General features: G+C 47.0%; 2 protein-coding genes across 8 annotated transcripts in view; one reads left to right on the top strand and one right to left on the bottom strand.

Moving 5' to 3' along the window:
• LOC119651746 (putative thiamine transporter SLC35F3) overlaps positions 1–6,953 on the bottom strand; it is an 82,576-nt gene extending 75,623 nt beyond the window's left edge. For all 7 annotated transcript variants that reach the window (XR_005249486.1, XR_005249488.1, XR_005249487.1 and 4 more), the window contains exon 1: positions 6,559–6,953. The gene's annotated coding sequence lies outside the window, so the exon portion shown is untranslated. The remainder of the gene's footprint in view (positions 1–6,558) is intronic.
• Positions 6,954–16,775: 9,822 nt separating this feature from the next.
• LOC119652648 (mitochondrial pyruvate carrier 1) lies at positions 16,776–18,067 on the top strand. Its single transcript, XM_038056897.1, has 3 exons — positions 16,776–17,027; positions 17,089–17,189; positions 17,267–18,067. The coding sequence occupies exons 1-3, from the start codon at positions 16,939–16,941 to the stop codon at positions 17,425–17,427; spliced, it is 351 nt and encodes a 116-aa protein (XP_037912825.1). The 5' UTR covers positions 16,776–16,938; the 3' UTR covers positions 17,428–18,067.
• Positions 18,068–19,029: the final 962 nt, after the last annotated feature.

Below are 19,029 nucleotides of genomic sequence, written 5' to 3'. Positions count from 1 at the left end.
CGATCTTACCACTTATTCCCCGAAACTCCTCCACATTCACTGGGGGTATTATGCCCTCATTTAGCAGGACAACCATTTGCGTTCCCATATTTTCGTAGTGAGGGAACAGAGTGGTAACAATCTGTTCCAGGAGGCGCGGAAAGGTCACATGGGGTGATCTCCGCAGCCTTTTCATTACCACTGTGTAGGTCTCGCCCCAAGGGTTTATGTCAGCATGGTCACACAGCTGTTTGAAGCAGCTTTTCTTCCTCCTCCGAATGGCTTCTTTTAGGCAGCCACCCAGTTCCCTGTGTGCCACCTCTCGACCATCGCCACCGGATTTTCCCCTGAGCCTCTGGCAAAGCCTCTTTGCTCAGAAACATGGAACTCGCAAGCTTGCTATTTCGTTGCTCCATCGGTAGTTGGGTTGCCTACTGGGGAGCAAGCGCCTTCTGGGCATAGTAGCATCGCATGTTTCCGTCACCCATCGGGTGATTTGGATGGCTTTTTCTCTAGCCGTGCCATTCAGGGATATGTCGGGTTTGAGCTGTCAAAGAGAACTTCAAAAATGTCCACGCTACGTGTGCTACGGGAAGCTATGCGGAAGGTAATATTCGACCGGAATGAGTAACCATGAAGGAAACTCTGCAGGATCGGTTAAAACGTTTGGAAGCGGGTTATGTGACAATTGAGGAAGGGAAGTTGAGGAAAGAAGATTAAAGTAGGATATATTGTGGTTAACGGAACCAAGAGCTTCAGTGAAATCAGTAGAAATGAAGTGTACCTCTTGCAATGAATTAAAACATTTAGCACCGGAGTTGGTAAAGTCAAAATGATTGGAAGCCGTAGATCGATGCTTTGTCAAATCATGTTACTTTCTGTCTATGAGATGACCGGAGTGCGGGGCTAACCAGCTGGAGACGTTTCAAGGACTTTGAGAGGGATAAAATATAGTGAGAGTTCACAGTTAGAGAAGGGTCTCCGTGTTTGACCATAGGGATAATAGAGCCATCTTGCCCCGTAAGTTGAGGTTTCTCTCCTGCAAATTTTGAAACTTTGGGCTTGGATAGGAACTGACTTCACGCCGAAGACCTTAAGCTGTCGAAAAAGAACTACGATTTGTTTCTGGAATATGCGCACGCCCATCGACAGGGGTATGGAGGGTCCCAAGAATTTTGACTTTCTCTAATTCGAGCGCAAAGTCTAACGATATAAACTGGGCATTCTGGGCCTAAGCGGTGCATTAAAGCGAAGTTAGATGGCGGGATTTTGAAGAGTACTCGTCTTCCTCTAGTGGTAATGTGCTTTTGTACTCCGGAGAGCCAAGTGGTAGCAGAGACGAATCCATGGGGAAGTATGATTTTTATGAGGACTGGATGTCGGGTACCAGACGACTCTGAATCAAAACAAGCTAGTAGTCACGGGCAAGCACGATACTGACCATATTGCCTCCTACAGTGTAATACTCTAGTGTACCTTTACGGTCTTGAATGAAGTGCTCCAATACGCTTGAGGTCCCAGATCCAATTGGATTGCCGCGCCAACATAGGTCATCAGCCACGTCCCGAAGTTGCGCATGAGATTTGGCTGACGGTGAAATCATCGAAGGGGATCGATTACTGGAAAGGATTGAAGGCTCTATTGGTCGCTGCGAATGGTGGCGAACGTGCCGCGTTGGAACTTTCATACCGTGCGAAATCCCGGGGAGTTCAACGTAATGGGCAACGTGGTGTCGCAATGGTCATGCGACACGGAGAAACTTTCATGTGGTCGCAAATCTTTCGATGGTTCTGTGACGGACTTTATTGATCGACGTCTTATCTACGAGTACGATAACAAGAAGTTAAGGTGTGAAGGGAACACTTCACCACGGCTATCAGTGCTCTCAAGCGGAGTAAAGCCGCTGGGCTGAACGGTCTCCTCGCAGAGTTGCACCTGCAGTTTTTGCATATCTGCTACTTCCACTCATATAGAAATCCAGGGCCTTCCCAGAGAGTGGAAGAAGAGGATGATCTTTCAGATTCCTAAAAAGGCGTGCGTGCTTAGCACGACAATTGTCGCAAAGATAGTAGCTATAATAATAATGGAACCTATCAGGAAACATCTCGTAAACTTGATTGACGGAGAGCGGGCTGGTTTTCATTCTGGATCCTCCTACATTGGCCACATCAATACCATCCGGATCATTTCAGAGCAGTGCGCATTGTTTCGATATTCACTTCACATACTCTTAATCGATTTCGAGAAAGCTTTGGATAGTGTGAACAGATAGTGATCCGGCATGCCCTACGCAGGAGAGGAATGCCAGAGAAACTAATACCTATTATCCGAGCGATATATAATGGCGAATAATGTCACATATGGCATCAAGGAAAAATCTTAGAGTAATTTGAAGTCCAAAGCGGAGTCCGCCAAGGTTTCATCTTGTTCCCGATATTATTTCTTCTTGTTATCGGTGACATTCTTCATGCTGCTGGAGGAATTCAATAGACCATTACATTTTTCTTGAAACACCTCGACTATGTTGATGACATCTGTTACTCTCTCTCTCACCTCTTCCTTCAGGTCATGGACCTCGGTCAAACGGCTCTGGATTTGGCAAGGGAGGCAAGTAGAATCACAACAAATTAACACAACAAACCAAGGTTCTCAGTCTGACGGGTCATCATCACTCTCCTTATCTGCATTAATAGCACCGAACTAGACATCGCACGACACATTAACAGCGCTGGATCCCTTTTCACGTCGTGTCGCGAAGGAGTATAAGGTTCTCGGAAAGCCCCGAAAGGAATGAGCGGATCGTGTACGATAGTGCATTGGCGTAGTTTACGCGCTGTGCTCCGCAAAGTGGTAAATGCGGCAGATTCTGATCAGGGTGACTTCAACGCCAGGGCACTTGAATGGGGCCCGTTCCACCCAGACTCCAGAGGGAAACGAATTCTCGAAATGGTGGCGAGAACAGAACTTATAGTTTTAAACACTGGATCCACCCTCACATTGCGTCGCCCATGCTTCGAGGGAAGCATTCCCGACATAACCTTCGCGTCGGAATCATTGGTGTCACTGGTGGACGGGTTCCGAGTTTTGGAAGACTTTTCAGCAAGCGACCATCAATATATTGCCTTCGAAGTGGTTGGCACAAACTCTCGATGTGCGCCAGCCCGGTGTTTTTTCTGTGCATGGAACGTTGCGAAAATAAACACTCCAAAGTTTGTCGAAACTCTTGGAACTGGTGAGGCGAGCTTGAGGGTACTCCTGGAGATGGAGACACTGCAGCTGACACTGTCGCAAAATCAGTTATGAACATGATAACGACAGTCAGCGGAGCTTCCGTGCTCAATAGAACATGGAGACCTGACATACCTTCTATGCATTGGTTGATGGCAGAAGTCCGCCGTTTAGCGCAGCGTCTAAACCACCGGGAGGAGGCATGTACCATAATGACAGAATACAGATCAGCCAACAGGAGAATCCGCAGCACAATAAACAGGAGCAAAACTCACTGTTGGTAGGACCTGGTCGACGAGATGAATGAAGACCTATGGGAACTCGGTTGCAAACTAATAACCCAAAAAATCGGGGCCTTGCGAAAACCCTGTTCACTTAGGGCCGAACAGATGGACCGCATTGAATGGGTACTATTCTCTGCGCACCTCGTACGGGATTATGACGGTAGTGCGGAGAGCGGCAAGGAATGCCCACTTTTCTCTATAAAAGAGTTGGAAGAGGCAGTCCTCTTTATGGAAAATAACAAGGCGCCAGAAACCGATGGCATCCCAGCAGAGGTATACAAAATGGTGATGCAACATCGGTCCGAACTACTGCTCGCGCATTCATCGCTTGCCTGAAAGAGGGCATTTTCCCTTCTCGTTGGAAGGCCAACCAAAGGAAAAGGCAACGCTGAGTTGCCATCTTCATACGGATCACTTTGTATGCTTGATACTGCTAGGAAAGTACTCGAAAAGCTCATCAGAAGTAGACTCGCTGAAGCGATACGCGCTTCCGGAGGCTTATCTCCATGGCAGTTCGGCTTTAGAGCGGAAAGATCGACAGTTGATGCTGTCATGCAAGTCATGGATGCTGTTCGGAGGCAGCCGGTCTTGACCGCTGGTGCTCCCCGTAACGCTTGACGTCAGAAATTCCTTTAATTCTGGAAGATGAAAAGACATTCCAGGCACATTAGACAATGCTTTCGACGTGCCGGATTGTCTTTTACGAACATTGAGGGATTATCGGAGGAACCGCTCCCTGTTCTATCAAACCCTAGAGGGTCAGAGGAGGATGGAGGTCACATCTGGGGTAGTGACGGGATCCATTCTAAGGCCGGACCTCAAGAACACTTCCTCTGATAGTCTGCTTAGACTCGACATGCCAGAAGAGTCGCGCCTGGTGGGTTATGCAGATGATGTCGTGGCGCTTGTTGCTGGACGCACTGTCGAACAGACGCAAAGCAGACTTGGCATATGATGCGACGGGTAAACGGATGGTTTCAACATTGCACTGGAAAAACCCGAAGTATTCAACTTGACTAAAAACAGAATTCCGACCCTGTGTCCCATATCGAGCGGCGAGTCGATAATCGAATTAAAATCAACGGTGAAGTGGTTTGGACTGAATCTTGACTCAAAGATGAGCTTTTCGAGCAACTCAAAGCAGCAGCGAACAAGGCTGGAGCTGGAGTTTCGACCTTAAATCGGCTAATGGTAAATATTGGGGGTCCTATGTCTAGCAGGCGACTTCTCCTGATGAGTTCTATTCTATTCTACGACGCAGAAGTATAGGCTCTTAGCAAGGAGGTATATCGTAAGCGTCTTGTCAAGTACAGAGACCGTATTCTCTTTGAACCAGCCGTGATAGTAATTGCGGGAGTATCCCCGTCGTCCTTCTTGTTAAGGAGCGTGAAACCATATCGCAAGGGAGGTGGTTGCTCGTGAAAAACGGCAACATACACTAGATGAGGGGTAACCCTCTTGGCAAAATGAGACTAGAGGCAGATGAGAACATGGTGAGCCTGACTATTTCTTTACCCTGCTCCTAAGTGGGCATGGAGGTTTTCAATCCCACCTGCATAAGATTGGAAAGCCACGGTCTCCTGATTGTGTGTTTTGCAATGGAGTTGTGGACGACCCCCGCCACACCTTTTTTTCTTGAAGAAAGTGAGATGGGATTCGTCGACAGCTCTATTTAAACACAGGGGATCTCTCTCCAGACAACATTGTCAAGGAGATACTGAGGAGCGCTGACAAGTGGAGTCGTGTTGCGCATTGCATTCAAATTCCTCGCGCTGCAAAGAAGATAGAGTTCGACCGGTGGTGGAGCCGGATGACAGGCGGTTCGTTGAACTGACAGTTCCCTTCTTCCTCTCCCCTCCTGTTTGCTGAAATGAATTCCCTGATTTTAAGGCTCCGCAAAGCGGGAGCGATCGGGGGCTAACTCGAAGTAATGTGACAAATGGTTCCAGGCTAGTTCTCTGACGATGGGGAGGGGTTTAGTTGATAGTCTGACGACGTACCGTTGGGGGAGACCAAAACTCTGTGCGTAAATGAATTCACCTACCCTACCGCACACACATAAAATAATTTAAATTGTAGCATGTTGAAGTAATCTGCAAACACAAGCAGAAACGAAACCAGCTTCCTTTTTAAACGAGAAAAAAACACAGATTTGAAGCCAACACTAACTACAGAGCAACTGCAATCTGAAGGGTAAGCGTTCCTGTACGGATACATTTCATAAATTCTAATTTTCAAAATTGCTCTGCTCATTTGGGGCGCTCAAAACATCCGCTTGGAAAATGACTCGAAATTGTTGTTGGAAAAAGGCGCTAAAGACCAGTTTCTTTCCACGTTCCTTGAAATTTCCCACTTGGGAAAGTTCTGGGATGTTTCTGTTTTGTGAATTATGCTTTTAAAACTATGTAGGTCAAAGAGTGTTTTGTTTAGTTCAGAACTTTTATACTGTTTGCTTGCACATCAACTTTATAGTCATGATCCTAATCTAAATGGAAATTGCACTCTCCTAAAGCGAAAACTATCCGTAAATGCTCAACACAGAAGGATATATGCGACAATGTTTATGAAAGGACAATGGAAGCTCGGTTGGCACCGTTCGTAAGAGATGCAAATGAGTGGCGACGACACCCACCGAGACTACAATACCTAATTGCCAATAACGCGTTAGACGTGTCCCCAAGGCAAACAAGAACCGGAGATATCCAGAATGTTTACTCTTGTATCTCATATATGCACATTCCTCGGAACAAGTCCTGAGCCGACGTAAACACAGGAATCAGAAGAGAAGGAGAACAACGCCCTTGATACGCCAGAAACATCTTGGTATTTTTTGAAAGTCACAAAACTTCAACTTCATTCGGTGATAACCCAAAAGAGGAGATAGCGGAAGCGGCGAGAAGGATACATATACCCTGCATATAGGCAGGAGTGTATATCAACAGCTCTCAGAGGAGGAGATCAACTTAGCCGACAGGAATTAGTTGCTGAAACCCTTTTCACTATGGCAACGCAAGAACATTTTTCGTCCTTCAATGAGATTTGAGTCTAGGATACTTGAATTGCTTACCCCTTCCCGTTCGATATTTGCACGTCTGCACCTATTATACTGGCCACAGCAAGGCCTTCGTCTGCCCCGTAATCCTTTACAACCTTTCAGAACTCACTACACCGCACAATGAATATTCAATGACCCAAATGAATCAATTTCAATACGAAGCACACACTTTATCAGACGAAATAGGCTCGCGTCCTTTTTCACTCAGTCTTCTCGCGTTTCTTCCGGTAACACTATCCGTTGGAGTTATCTGCAGACTCACTGATGACCCTTCATTTCTTCAATTCAATGGGCTTCCCTGGCTTCATTCGATTCTCATTTCTCATATTTTATTAATTTGCTTGCAGTCAAACTATATTTTTCACTATCGCGTAGCATTTCACCTAGGTAAGTTCCATTGATTTCCAGCTCCCGTGAAAAACTGAAAGGCGCATGAGTTTTCCTTTTTCCTGATGTCTGTTAGGAAATAACACCCACCAATGTGGGGTTGGAAATGGTAAAGCGTAGCATTGTTGGGCGTTGTTACACTCAATAGAAGAAAACTGACGACAGCAGTTTGTTTTCTTTTCCTATTTCTTTGCGCAAGATTCGTATTTGACCCCATAATAATTTGCCTCAGCCGAATTTTGTGCTGGAAGTATTACTCAGGGGGATCATTCTCTAGTTTCTCCAAGCGTTCATTTCAAAATCTTATAGCGCAGAAATTGAGGGGGTTAGTTCCCTGATCTGGATCTCGAAATTAAGAGGCGACGCAACGGTCATCATTTAAAAAAGGATAGTATTATATAATGGTTCAGTAGTAAGGGCCCTGCTAAAGACCTGAGTCCTGGAACTATCATTCCTCCCTTCAAACTCCTCGGGGAGTAACGTTCCCGAAGTCGCCACAAAAGGAGTCCTGACCCCCTAGCTGGAAGTATACCTGCGTGCTAGGTGGTAGCTTTGAGAGAGAACCGGGGGGACCGCTACACATCAGAACACACTGACAATCCTCAAAGCCGTTGACAACTCTCCACCGACCTCGATGGGGAGATGTGCGCCTAGCTTTGCCAAGGTGGTGTGTTTGTGTGGTGGGGAAGAAGCTATAGCTTCTGGGCATTCACGGGGGGTGGCACATTGTACTCACGACCCCTATCTAGTGGAATATTCCGGATTCGTTAACGTATCGCAGGGTTTCCTTTAGTGGATGTGATGCTACCCGGTGCAACTGGAAATGCGTTCATAGGCAGGGCATCCACGTAGGAAATGCTCCGTGGATTTCGCTTCCTCATTACAGCAGGGAAACGTATCATCTCGAATAACTCCTATTCTGAATATATGCCTAACTATTGAATTAGGCCCTGTCAGAATGGCCACAGTACTCCTGCCGCATGTTCGGTTCTGGCGTAGTAACGTATATCCACATTACCCCTGCGTGGAGTTGCCAAATCTCCCATCAGGCGCGTCCCTTCGTGCAGATAAGGGAATGCTCGGCGAATGTGTCATGGCCATGCACATGCACGCATCCGGAGATGTGCGTGTATGGGCATGTTTATGCGCAGGCCGGGTAGGTGGAAGGAAGTAAACGCCCACCCGTAGATAAAAATTGACTATGGGAAGGATACCCAGAAATAAAATAAAATGGAGGAGCAGAAGAAGAATGAAGTTACGGTGCGGGGTCTATAGTGGACCTGACATACGTGAGTGCCACTTTAGCCAGTAGAATCGCTTGGCATGTCAGTGAGGACTATACTCACAGCGGCCACCAGGCAATCTGCATAGAGATCAAGGGCGGGAAAAAGAGTTTTCGCAGAATGCCGGGTGTTATGCTTGGCGGGACAGTGAAAGCTTTCGAGGGGGACACATTTTGCGGTGCTCAAATCCGACATATCCCTGAATGGTACGGCTGGAGAGAAAGCCACCCAGATCACTCGATGAGTGACGGAAGCATGCGATGCTACTATGCCCAGAAGGCGATTGCTCCCCAGTAGGCAACCCAACAACTGTTGCAACAACGAAATTGCAAGTTTGCGAGCCACATGTTTTCGGGCAAGGAGGCTTTGCCAGAGGCTCAGGGGAAAACCCGGTGGCGACGGTCGAGAGGAGACACACAAGCGATTGCGTGGCCGCCTAAAGGAAGCCATTCGGAGGAGCAAAAAGAACTGCTTCAAACAGCTGTGCGACCATGCCGACATAAACCCTTGGGGCGAGGTTTGCAGGGTGGTGATGAAAAGGCTGCGGAAACCACCCCAGGTGATCTGCTCGCGCCTCCTGAAACAGATTGTTACCAATCTGTTCCCTCACCACGAAAATAGGGGAAGGCAAATTTTTGTCCAGCTAAATGACGGCATAATACCGCCTGTAACTGTGGAGGAGCTGCGGGAAATATGTGGTAGGTTCGGTGACAACAAGGCCCCAGGTTTGGATGGCATCCCCAACCGAGCTTTGAAACTGGCAGTGAAGACTAGGCCCGACCTTTTCGCCAGCACCTTCGAGGCGTGTTGCTTCCAAAGCCTGGCAAGCCCCCTGGAAACCCAGCGTCGTATCGTCCTATCTGCCTGTTGGATACAATGGGGAAGATGATGGAGAGAGTCATCTACAACAGACTCCTGCCCATCGTCGAAGCCAGCAATGATTTGTCGGAACGCCAGTTTGGTTTCCGACGCGCCCACTCTACGGTGGACGCAATTGGCATGGTGGTAAACCTGACAAAAGGTGCACTGATTTCTGGCGGCTGCTGTGCCGTGGTGGCGTTGGATGTCAAAAACGCATTCAACTCGGCCAACTGGAATAGAATTAAAGGGGCGTTGGCTGACATAGGTGTCCCCGGATACTTGGCGAATTTGGTGGAAAACTACCTCTCAGAGAGGACTCTCTGGTACGGAACGGATGAGGGCCCCAAAGAGTACATTGTCACAGCCGGGGTACCACAGGGATCGGTACTTGGTCCCCTGTTGTGGAATATCATGTATAATGGGGTGCTTGTTCTTCCCGTCCCAGAGGGGCTACGATTGTCGGCTTTGCTGATGACCTAGCTGTGGTTGTTGCAGCAAAACACCCAGAAGATGTGGAGGTTTACGCAACGGAAACAGTGAGAGCGGTAAAGTCCTGGCTAGAAAAGGCCGGGCTGACCTTGGCAGACGCGAAAACGGAAGCGGTCTTAATAACGAACCGCACCACGGCACTTGCAAAAATATTGCCAAATATTGGTGGACCGAAACATTGCCGGAGGTTGGTGCTAGCCGGAGTGGTGCGCTCCATCCTGCTCTACTCGTCGCTTGCAAACTCTCAGAAACGGAAGCAAATGAACTCGGTTTACCGGCGGATGGCTTTGAGGGTTTGCAGTGCTTTTAGAACCACATCAGATAAGGCAGTATTGGTGATGGCAGGCATGATCCCGGTTGACATTCTGGCCAAAGAAATGAGTGTCCTGTATAATGCAAGGCGTATGGAGGGGCATGCACAGCGTAGAAATGCGGCAAGGTCAGAGTCGCTTGATCTCTGGCAACGCAGATGGGACGAGTCTACGAAAGGTCGGTGGACGCACAGGCTCATTCCCAACATTACGGTGTGGCTTGAGCGAAAACACGGGGAGACCAACTACCACATTACCCAGTTCCTCACGGGACACGGTGGTTGCTACAGGTAGTATCTGCACCGCTTTGGGTTGGATGATTCTCCGAACTGTCCCAGATGCGATGGCATACCGGAGGATCCAGAGCATGTGATGTTTCACTGCCCACGATTTGCGATGGAGAGAAGGAGCTTAAACCAGGTGCTGGGCAGGAGCGGGACCCCGGAGAGCTTGGTTACTGAAATGCTGGAGTCCGAGGAGAACTGGCTTGTGGTTGGCTCCGCAAACATCGAAATGCAGGAGGAGTTGCTGAAGGAACAAAGAAGCAGGAAAGCCGCAAATAGGAGAAGGATGAGTGCCTAAGAGCAAACCTACCCCGCGAAGTAATACCTCAATGGTGGTCCCGCGGGGCTGGGGCTGGGGCTGGAGAGACTGGGGGTGGTTTTTAGTGGGTGTGTCTTTCTAAGATTTTCCACCTCCGTGTACGCACAAAAAAAAAGAAAAAAAAAAATATCCACATTACCACATGAGGCCTAAGTCCCCATGTCGAGGCAAAAGTCCGTCTGCACAGCCCATAAGCTGTAAGAGCTCGTTTCAACTTTACCTCTATATTGCACTTCTTCGGAAAGTTGAAGGGCAGTACCCCTCATTTCAGGGAGGCAAAGAGCATTCAGTTTTCTCCTGTTTGTGAATAATACCATTGTGGCTTTATTTGGATTAACTGAAAGACAAACGGCACGTTGTATATTTCTACACACCGTTCCAAGATCCCGGCCAACAGCAAGCACAGCCATGTTATCAGCATAAGCTTGAGCGTGTATTTGCAAATTTTGCAGTTCGCATAGTAGTGAGTCCATCAGCATACTCCACAGAAGTGGCGAAAGCACACTTCCTTGGAGGCAGCCTTTCGTTGCTTCTACTGTTACATATCGATCGACACCCACCTCAGCGCACAGCAATCTCTTCGTTAGCATAGCATGGATCCACTTAATTGAAGCATGATCAACACCATGCGCTCTGTCGGCATCACAAAGTTTTTGAAAAGGCGCACAGTCAAAAGTCCCTTCAATGTTCACGAACACCCCCATCGCGTACTCACCCTTCAGAGTCGCATCCTCTACCTTTGTAAACAAAAAATGAAGAGCAGACTGACAGGACTTTCCACGCTGGTAAACATGTTGGTTTTCACTAAGTGGATACGACCTAAGTGCGTTCTCACGAATGTGACGCCCAACCAGTCTCTCCAAACTTTTCAGCAAGAATGAAGTCAAGCTGATCTGTCTGAAGTTCCTTGGATTAGAATAGTCATCTTTCCCAGGTTTCGGTTTGAAAACTACCTTAACCTTCTGCCACGAGCAAGGTATATAGCCCAGAGCAACACATCCTCGAAAAATATTTCTTAGAGGTTGCTCTAAGTGCTTCATACCTTCCTTTAGCGTTGCTGGATAGATGCCATCCATAGCAGGTGCTTTGAAATGTTCAAAGGACTGTATGGCAGCTCTCACCTTTTCATAGGTAACAACCGCTTTCCCAGTGTTCCAGTACCCCTTGCAGCCATTGCGTGTTGAAGGGGTTGCAACAACCGTCAACTCTCCCCCTACCACTTCTCTCACCAGTTCTCCCGGGTGATGTACTTCCAGGACGGTCTGTACTGATTCCAGTCTGGAGCTGGTGTATCGTCGGGTTTTCTAAGAGAGTCCAACTTGGCCGACTAATCCCTTTTAAAGACTCTGCACAACCTTGAAGTCTCTCTTTCGCCTTCCAGTACGCTCTCGAAATACGCTCATTTCGAACACCTAACGAGCCTCTTATATTCACGCTGTGAGTTCCTGAAATTTAACCAATCTTCGTTCTTATTACTTTGGAAGCACGGTTCAGAAGTCGCCTGGTTGATTTCCTGAGTTCTTGCAGATCCTGGGTCCAGCAAAGAACCGTTTTACCGCTTTGGCCTCGGAAAATAGGACAAGCCTCTTCATAGCACTCTTAAAGTGTGCAGTTCGGAGTTTCCAATTCATCTTCCAGCGCCAAAGGTGTCCTTAGTCGCCTAGGGAACTGTACTTTATTGCCAAGAAGTTCATTGAACTTTATCCAATCTGTTTTCCTAGGGTTCCATCTTTGTACTGCAGACTGTTCACCCGCAATAGTCAGATTGAATTCTAGGTATCGGGGATCTGACAGTGAAACCTCGTCTAGCACCCGCCAGTGTGTAAACTTTAACACTTTCGAGGTGCGGGTTGTTAGATCAATTACTTCACTTCTTCTCGGTCCTACGAACGTAGGGCCGCACCCTACGTTTGCCGTCATGAGACCAGCTAAAGTGATGAAATCAAATAGCTTCTCTCCTCTTGGATTGCATTTGCTACTGCCCCAACAAATATGTTGAGGATTCGCATCGCAACCTATTAAGAGTTCGAGACCACTTGATTCTGCATACGCCACCAGATCCCTAAGCTCTTGCGTCGGTGGAGGATACAAAGAATCATAGGGTAAATAAGCAGAGGCAACTATGATGTTTTCCTCTCGCCATTAATCTGATTTTTACAATGACCGTAACTAAGTCCTGGGAACAGAACTGTTTCAGCATGGTAGCCTCTAACCGTCTTGACATCAAGACACAAGCTCTTGGTCTTATGGATCTTTCATCGTAGAAGTTCCTAGCCCCATTTACTGATCCAATGCCACAGTTTCGGTTCTTGCACCAGAAAAATGAAGGGGCAGACCAGCTGTATATGCCGCGATCCGCATATGACGGGGTTTCCCCCACATCGTACCGCCAAAGACAATCCCCTCGTGTTTGATTTCTCTGAGAAAAGCCGTACTTAGAGGTACCGCAGTAACCATCTCATCCATGAAAAATTTCATCTCATCCCGCAGAGCATTCGTTTGTTTTCCACTTAGCACCTTGACTAGTTTGCGGGTGTCCGGTTTGCATAGATTCAATCACTCGAACTGGTAACAAGTCAGTTCCGTTCACAACTCTGGCTTCTCCTTCCTCCGCCTGTTCCTTAGATGGGGTAGGAGTAGTTACTAGCAGGTAGGATTCACTCTGTAGTCCCTTCACTAGTGCGAACCACCATACGGGATTCCGCACTGATTGCACTATCCTCCGCACGCGGCTCCATTGTGAGAGAGCGCACCGAAAACGCTGCAATTGTGTCTATATTGTGTGAGTGGAAGACCATAATTGTTATTGGTTCTCAAAATGGAGATAATGCCCTACAGTTTCCTAATACGACTGAATTTCAGTCTATATAGGAAAAAGTGGAGCACCATATGATGACTTTACCTGTGCACATTCAGACTTTTTTGGTCCAGTTCGAATACCAAGTTGAAACCCTCCACGTTTGTAGATTTGTTTTTCCTGGCATTTATGAACTTTACCCTCCTGTGTCCGGGTTCTGTTCACCCAACATGCGGATGATGTCCTCTGCCTTCCTTTCAGGGCCCGGTATCCAACATCCGACATGTTCTGTCCTGCGTAGCTCAGTGTTCACAATAGTCAATTTGGGCCGACCGCAGGAACTCAAAGTCGGGATTGCCTGCTGGAGCCACTTTAAGGCAGCCTCGTCAGTGCACTCCAAATGGAGAAACCTATCGAGAAAAACTTGATTGTTAAATCGTGGCTTCGTTCCAGGCTCCATCATTTTTTTCCACAGGCATTCCCGGAGGATGGTAAATTGTCCCTCTGACATTTTGCCATCCTTGAAGGAAACTCCCACGGCAGCAGTCAGAACAGAGGCTGCAGCTTGTGCATACGTCCTCTTTCTTCCCGCCTTCGTGTCCGTATTCCTATGGGAGGGACCAGCTTCATTGAAATCTCTCTCGCTGATTTGATCACCTCCCGGCGCACCGGTCCTAATCCACGCGAGACGTGTGGATGTAAGCCCTGGTGCGGAGCACAATAAAGCGTTGGCCACAGCAGATGTGTTGGGTCTTACGCTTCTTGCGCGCATTACCGCTGACAGAAGAGTCTGGTGCGTGCAGTGTGGATCTTACCGGGGTTTCCAGTTTATCCCCACCTTGTCCCAGAGATTCCGCTTCCTTGCATCCGACTTCTCTGGACGTTACCGCGTCTGGTGGTACAGCCATGTCCATGTCCTCATTCCCAAGGTGCTTCATCTTCCTTCGCAGTGCTCTCTTCTGCCGCCAACTTGGGGCCTTTCCAAGTTCACGGTGTCCGGGTCGCTTGGATCCATTTCCACATACTGGCGTTAAACCAGTAGCGAGCTTCCCGTTCTTCCGTTCCTCTCGGTAAGGGTGAAGGAGAAGGTCTCACAGGCAGGATTCAGACTGTAGTCTCCCCTCCTTACTGGCCGAAGCTCCCTTCTGCCTAGCCTTCCTCTTCCGTTTGTGGGTAGATTTGAGCTGTAGTACCGCGGACGGGCCGGCCGTAGTCGGATTTTCAGTTTCTCCCAAGTTGAGAGTTACCGTACTTTCCTTTCTGGCTAACTTCGCCGTAGGCACTAAATGCAAGCTTTCCACTGAGTCATGCAAGCCGCTGCCACGGAACAGGTTTGCAGGTTTTCGGTCGTAACTTCCTCAAATTCATAGTCTGCAGTGCCACAGTTGGTTTCGTTCCGGATAATGTTACAACCGGCAAAATTTACGTTGTGTTAGCCTTTTAATTGTGTCTCTGAAACACAGTTAAAGTCAAGTGCGCAGAGTTAAATGTAACAATTTTTAACTCCATTGGCTTATTATTAGTTGGATAGCAGTGAATTGTCGTTGGTCATTAGTTTGGGCCGAAGCGAGCGTTTCGAACAAGTTTCCGAAAACCAACTTATTGCCTTGAGGAACTTGAAGGGCTGCAGTTCTAGGAAGAATATTCCTGGCTGGTTGAACGTAAGATACGCCTGGTTGGCCCAAGCTTTGTGGCATCTAATCACTGCCTGTTTGGCTCTCATGGCATCAGCATTTTTTTGCTCTGCCAGTTTCCCTTCTGGCAACCATGTCCTTGTATATCGGGCATCCGCCATAGTTGGTGGGATGTCCGGTCTCACCGCAATTCCAGCATCTGTGCACGATGTACCCGAAGTTTTAGCAGTTATAGCACTGCACTTCCTGGATAGGCCTGGATTGACTTTCTCTAGCGATTTTTTTTTGTGGAGAATATACTTCACTTTAAATGCTTCATTGAGCTCTTGAGAGGGCTCGAAGATAGCCATTATTGGCCCCGATTGCGACTTCAACGGAAGCACCAAACGCTTCCGTTGAAGTCGCAATCGGGGCCAATAATGGCTATCTTCGAGCCCTCTCAAGAGCTCAATGAAGCATTTAAAGTGAAGTATATTCGTTTGGTGCTGGCTATGGAGAAGCTTGCCATTGAGCTTTCGCATTATGTCGGCCGGGTCTATCTCTCTGTGGAGACCATGGATTACTAACAACTGAGTCCTTAATGCTGGTGGGGTACTAGTTGTGGCATGTAGCCCCTTTTCTTTGATAAGGTTGAAGATCTTCACATGATCCTCGATGCTCTGCCCAAATATGAGAGTCCTATCGGCCCTCGTATTCTTTAGGGTTGCTTTCAATCCTTTTTCTTTCAGAAGTCTCAGGAGCTAAGGTACATTGATCTTGTATCCAGTGATGGGCGAAATCTTATCTTTTTTTTGGGCAGGTAGTTGAGGGTGGGGGTTTGCTGGAGGGGAGGCACTTGCTCTACTAACACTCACCTTTTCTTTTGATCTTCTCTTTTTCCGCTGCACGAAGTTGAATTCGTCGCCTTCCTCTTCTTCGATGAGCACTTCGAAGCACATGTCTCCTCCATCTTGGTGTTGCTGTTGCTGCTGCTGATGTTGATCCCGTTGTTATTCCCGTTGTTGTTCTCGTCGTTGTTCCCGTTGTTGTTGTTGTTGTTGACGTTGCTGTTGCTCCGACGTTGGAATCGGCATTCTCCTTTCGAGAGATGCCAATCGCTCCACCAACTGCTAGATGATGCCCTGCCTGCAATTCAGTTTCTGAGCTATGGTGGCCTTCTCTTGATTTAATTCCTCGATTTTTTCGAGGAGGGTCGCACTTACGACCTTCAGTTCCGAAGGGTTTCCTTCTTTTTCTGATGATTATTCCTCCGGGAGTATCATCTTGCACCTCTTAGCGGATATCCTGTGCCCAAGCCCGTACCTGGTGTTGCACGCAAATCTGAAAATGTAAGGAGAATTTTTACTTGAATTGTTCCTTTTTTTAAATTGCCTTGTTGGTCGTGTCCAATTATTATTGGCGCCACTGGCCAGAAGAGATACTACCTTAAGAAGTTGCTTAATGGCCCTCGAGATGCTTTTGCTCCTAATGTGTGTTCGCTTCGAGAACTCGGAACAAACTCCGGCTATGAAGGTTTTTTTTTAAAAAAAAAAAATCTGAAATACTGTCCTCGTCCGCTCAAAAGCGATGTCCGCCCAAGAGAGGTGATCAGGCAATCAGAGGAAAACCGCCCACTTATCAGGGGTGTCCGCTAAGGGAGTTTTCCCTGAATTTGCATTTTGGATTTTTGTACATATTCGATCTCAGCGATTTTACGGGGAATTCCCTTTATAAAATACGAGAAGCTTTCATTAGTTCTCGTTCTAGCAAAGGCGCAAACCACATTTCTTGGCTCACTCTGTAGAGAAATTGTAGAGCTTTCTCTTATCACTGTGACCCACGTGTCTTGGCTTTCACTCATACGATTTTCTGACATTTCGCTTACATAAGGCTTCTCCGCCTCAGTGCCAATGACATTGTCGTTTAGTTAATTAGTTCAGAACAGTCGCGATCACTTTATCTCGGGAGAAGCTGGTGTTGACTTCGAGTGGCAGCAGTTCGCGGATTCGACCTTGTGTTAACGAAAAAGGGTGCAACCAGTAGCGAAAATGGCGCAAGTACCAAAGGCGACCGGCAGCCTGGCCAGTAAATTAGTAAACAGCCTGAAAAGCAAGGAGTTTCGCGACTATCTTATGAGGTTTGAGGACGTCCTCGTTATCTAAGAACTCATTGCGCCTAATGATTCCGTTCTCTTTAAGCACCCACTTCTGGGGGCCCGTTGCCAACTGGGGAATTCCACTGGCCGCTCTGGCAGATATTAAGAAAGATCCCAAGATTATCAGCGGGAAAATGACATTCGGTAAATATTTACTCATTGAAAATCATTCACGTTGGAGAGCGGCACGTTTGAAAACAACTGTCTGTGTCTAATTTTAGCGTTAACGCTCTACTCAGCGATATTTATGCGCTTCGCGTGGAAAGTCCAGCCTCGCAACCTGTTGCTCTTCGCCTGCCACATTACGAATTTTACTGCGCAGAACGTCCAAGGTGCTCGCTTCGTCAACTACCACTACCTAAGCAAACAGGAGAAAGCCTAGGCCGCCTGATGTCAACAAATTTGTGCGAACCGTGTAGCTATCGGCAATGTAATTCGGGATATGTTGGTGTACGGCCCTTCGATTTCTTGCAGGACTTATGAGTGGACGCTTGCGGACTAATGTGAATAAACCCCAACGGATTGAAGAGAGTGTGGAATTATAGGATGGAGACGACGGCGAAGGAGCTCGCGGAATTACTACTAACGACGGTTGGAAACAGAATCCAACTAATATATCTTAATCCAACCGTTCCCCATCATGTCCGACAGCATTCACTCATAACTCTGCACAGGAAAATCGACGGGTCTGGCGCCCACTGCCCTGCCCCGCCCCTCGTCACAAATCCGCCGACTGTTAATCTAAATTAGTTAAATTCCATTGGTGCTACGAATTACTCCAACGTTAAATTATAGCTCTTAAACGATTGTGGAAGAGATAATTCCACGCTCAACATGGCAAGGAAGATAAATCGTGATAATTCGAATTTTCATTAAGCTAGGGATCATTGACTGTTAAATTGGTGCACATATTTATATTTATAAGGAATTTGGACAAATCATTGCACAATTTGTTTTATTGGGAAACTAGAAGAATCAATCGTAAATCGAATTTTTCGATAATATATAAAATATTGACGAAAGTTTGTTGTTTATCTTGAGTTTCCGGAAAAGTAGGTAACCATAGGCGTTCAGTATAACCAGAATGGCGAGGATGCACTCTGTCGTCAATATTATCTCTCCCCAGGGCTTATTTGACAAACCTTACGAAGAGCTCTTGGAGGGATGTCTAATGAATTGCAGAAGAACCGAAAAAGGAAACTGAAAACACGAATAAATTTGCCAGAACGCGTGGCGCCTAGATTCGAGAAGTAGTTATCTCCAGTTTAACCCGCTCACTGCCTATCACGCATATGATGCGTGAATGTACTTTTCCCTAGTGTATTACACACGCACATCCCGCGTGAGAGCAAGTGTAAGTAAATTTGTTCAGGTTGGGAAAATAGTTTCGGAATTCATAGCGAATGTGTTAATATCAGGCAAAAGTTTCCCTGGGAAAACGACAATAAAATAGGGAACGTGATATTTCTTTTGCTTTGGGAACGTAAACTTCTTCGAAAATACATTTAAAGAATGAAGAACAATATTGAAAACCAACACGCACCGTTGCACTTATGTGGTTGGGTCAATATAATCCACCCAGAGGTTATCAGCGGCCACCAAAAATTATACTTATAAACTTACTCTTAATAAGAATGGAGTGTTCTCGTGATTATTTAAAGAAGCAGTTGAGTTTTTAGTACTCTGCAAGATATCCCTGAGAAAAGTTGACCAATCCACGAACTCTGGCTGAGGAACAGCATTGCAGGCAGCTGAAAATTGTTAAGAATCTTTTGGAAGGACAATACTCAGTTGGTTCGCGAAATTTCAAAAAGGAAAACATGGTTGGGAATACCCTAACTCCGCTATGCTGTTAACATAGTATTCTGGTCCCAAGCCCAGGTAAAGAAGGAGGTTTTGAGGCAACGTACTTTGTACTATCCTCAGTAAAACAAAAATAAAATGCTGAGATCAGGGAAAGAGATAAATAGAGCATAATTGGAAT

Source organism: Hermetia illucens, chromosome 3, assembly GCF_905115235.1.
Source record: "Hermetia illucens chromosome 3, iHerIll2.2.curated.20191125, whole genome shotgun sequence".
Classification (NCBI taxonomy): Eukaryota; Metazoa; Arthropoda; class Insecta; order Diptera; family Stratiomyidae; genus Hermetia; species Hermetia illucens.
Note: the sequence above shows the minus strand (reverse complement) of the source record. Positions and strands in the feature narration are given on the sequence as shown.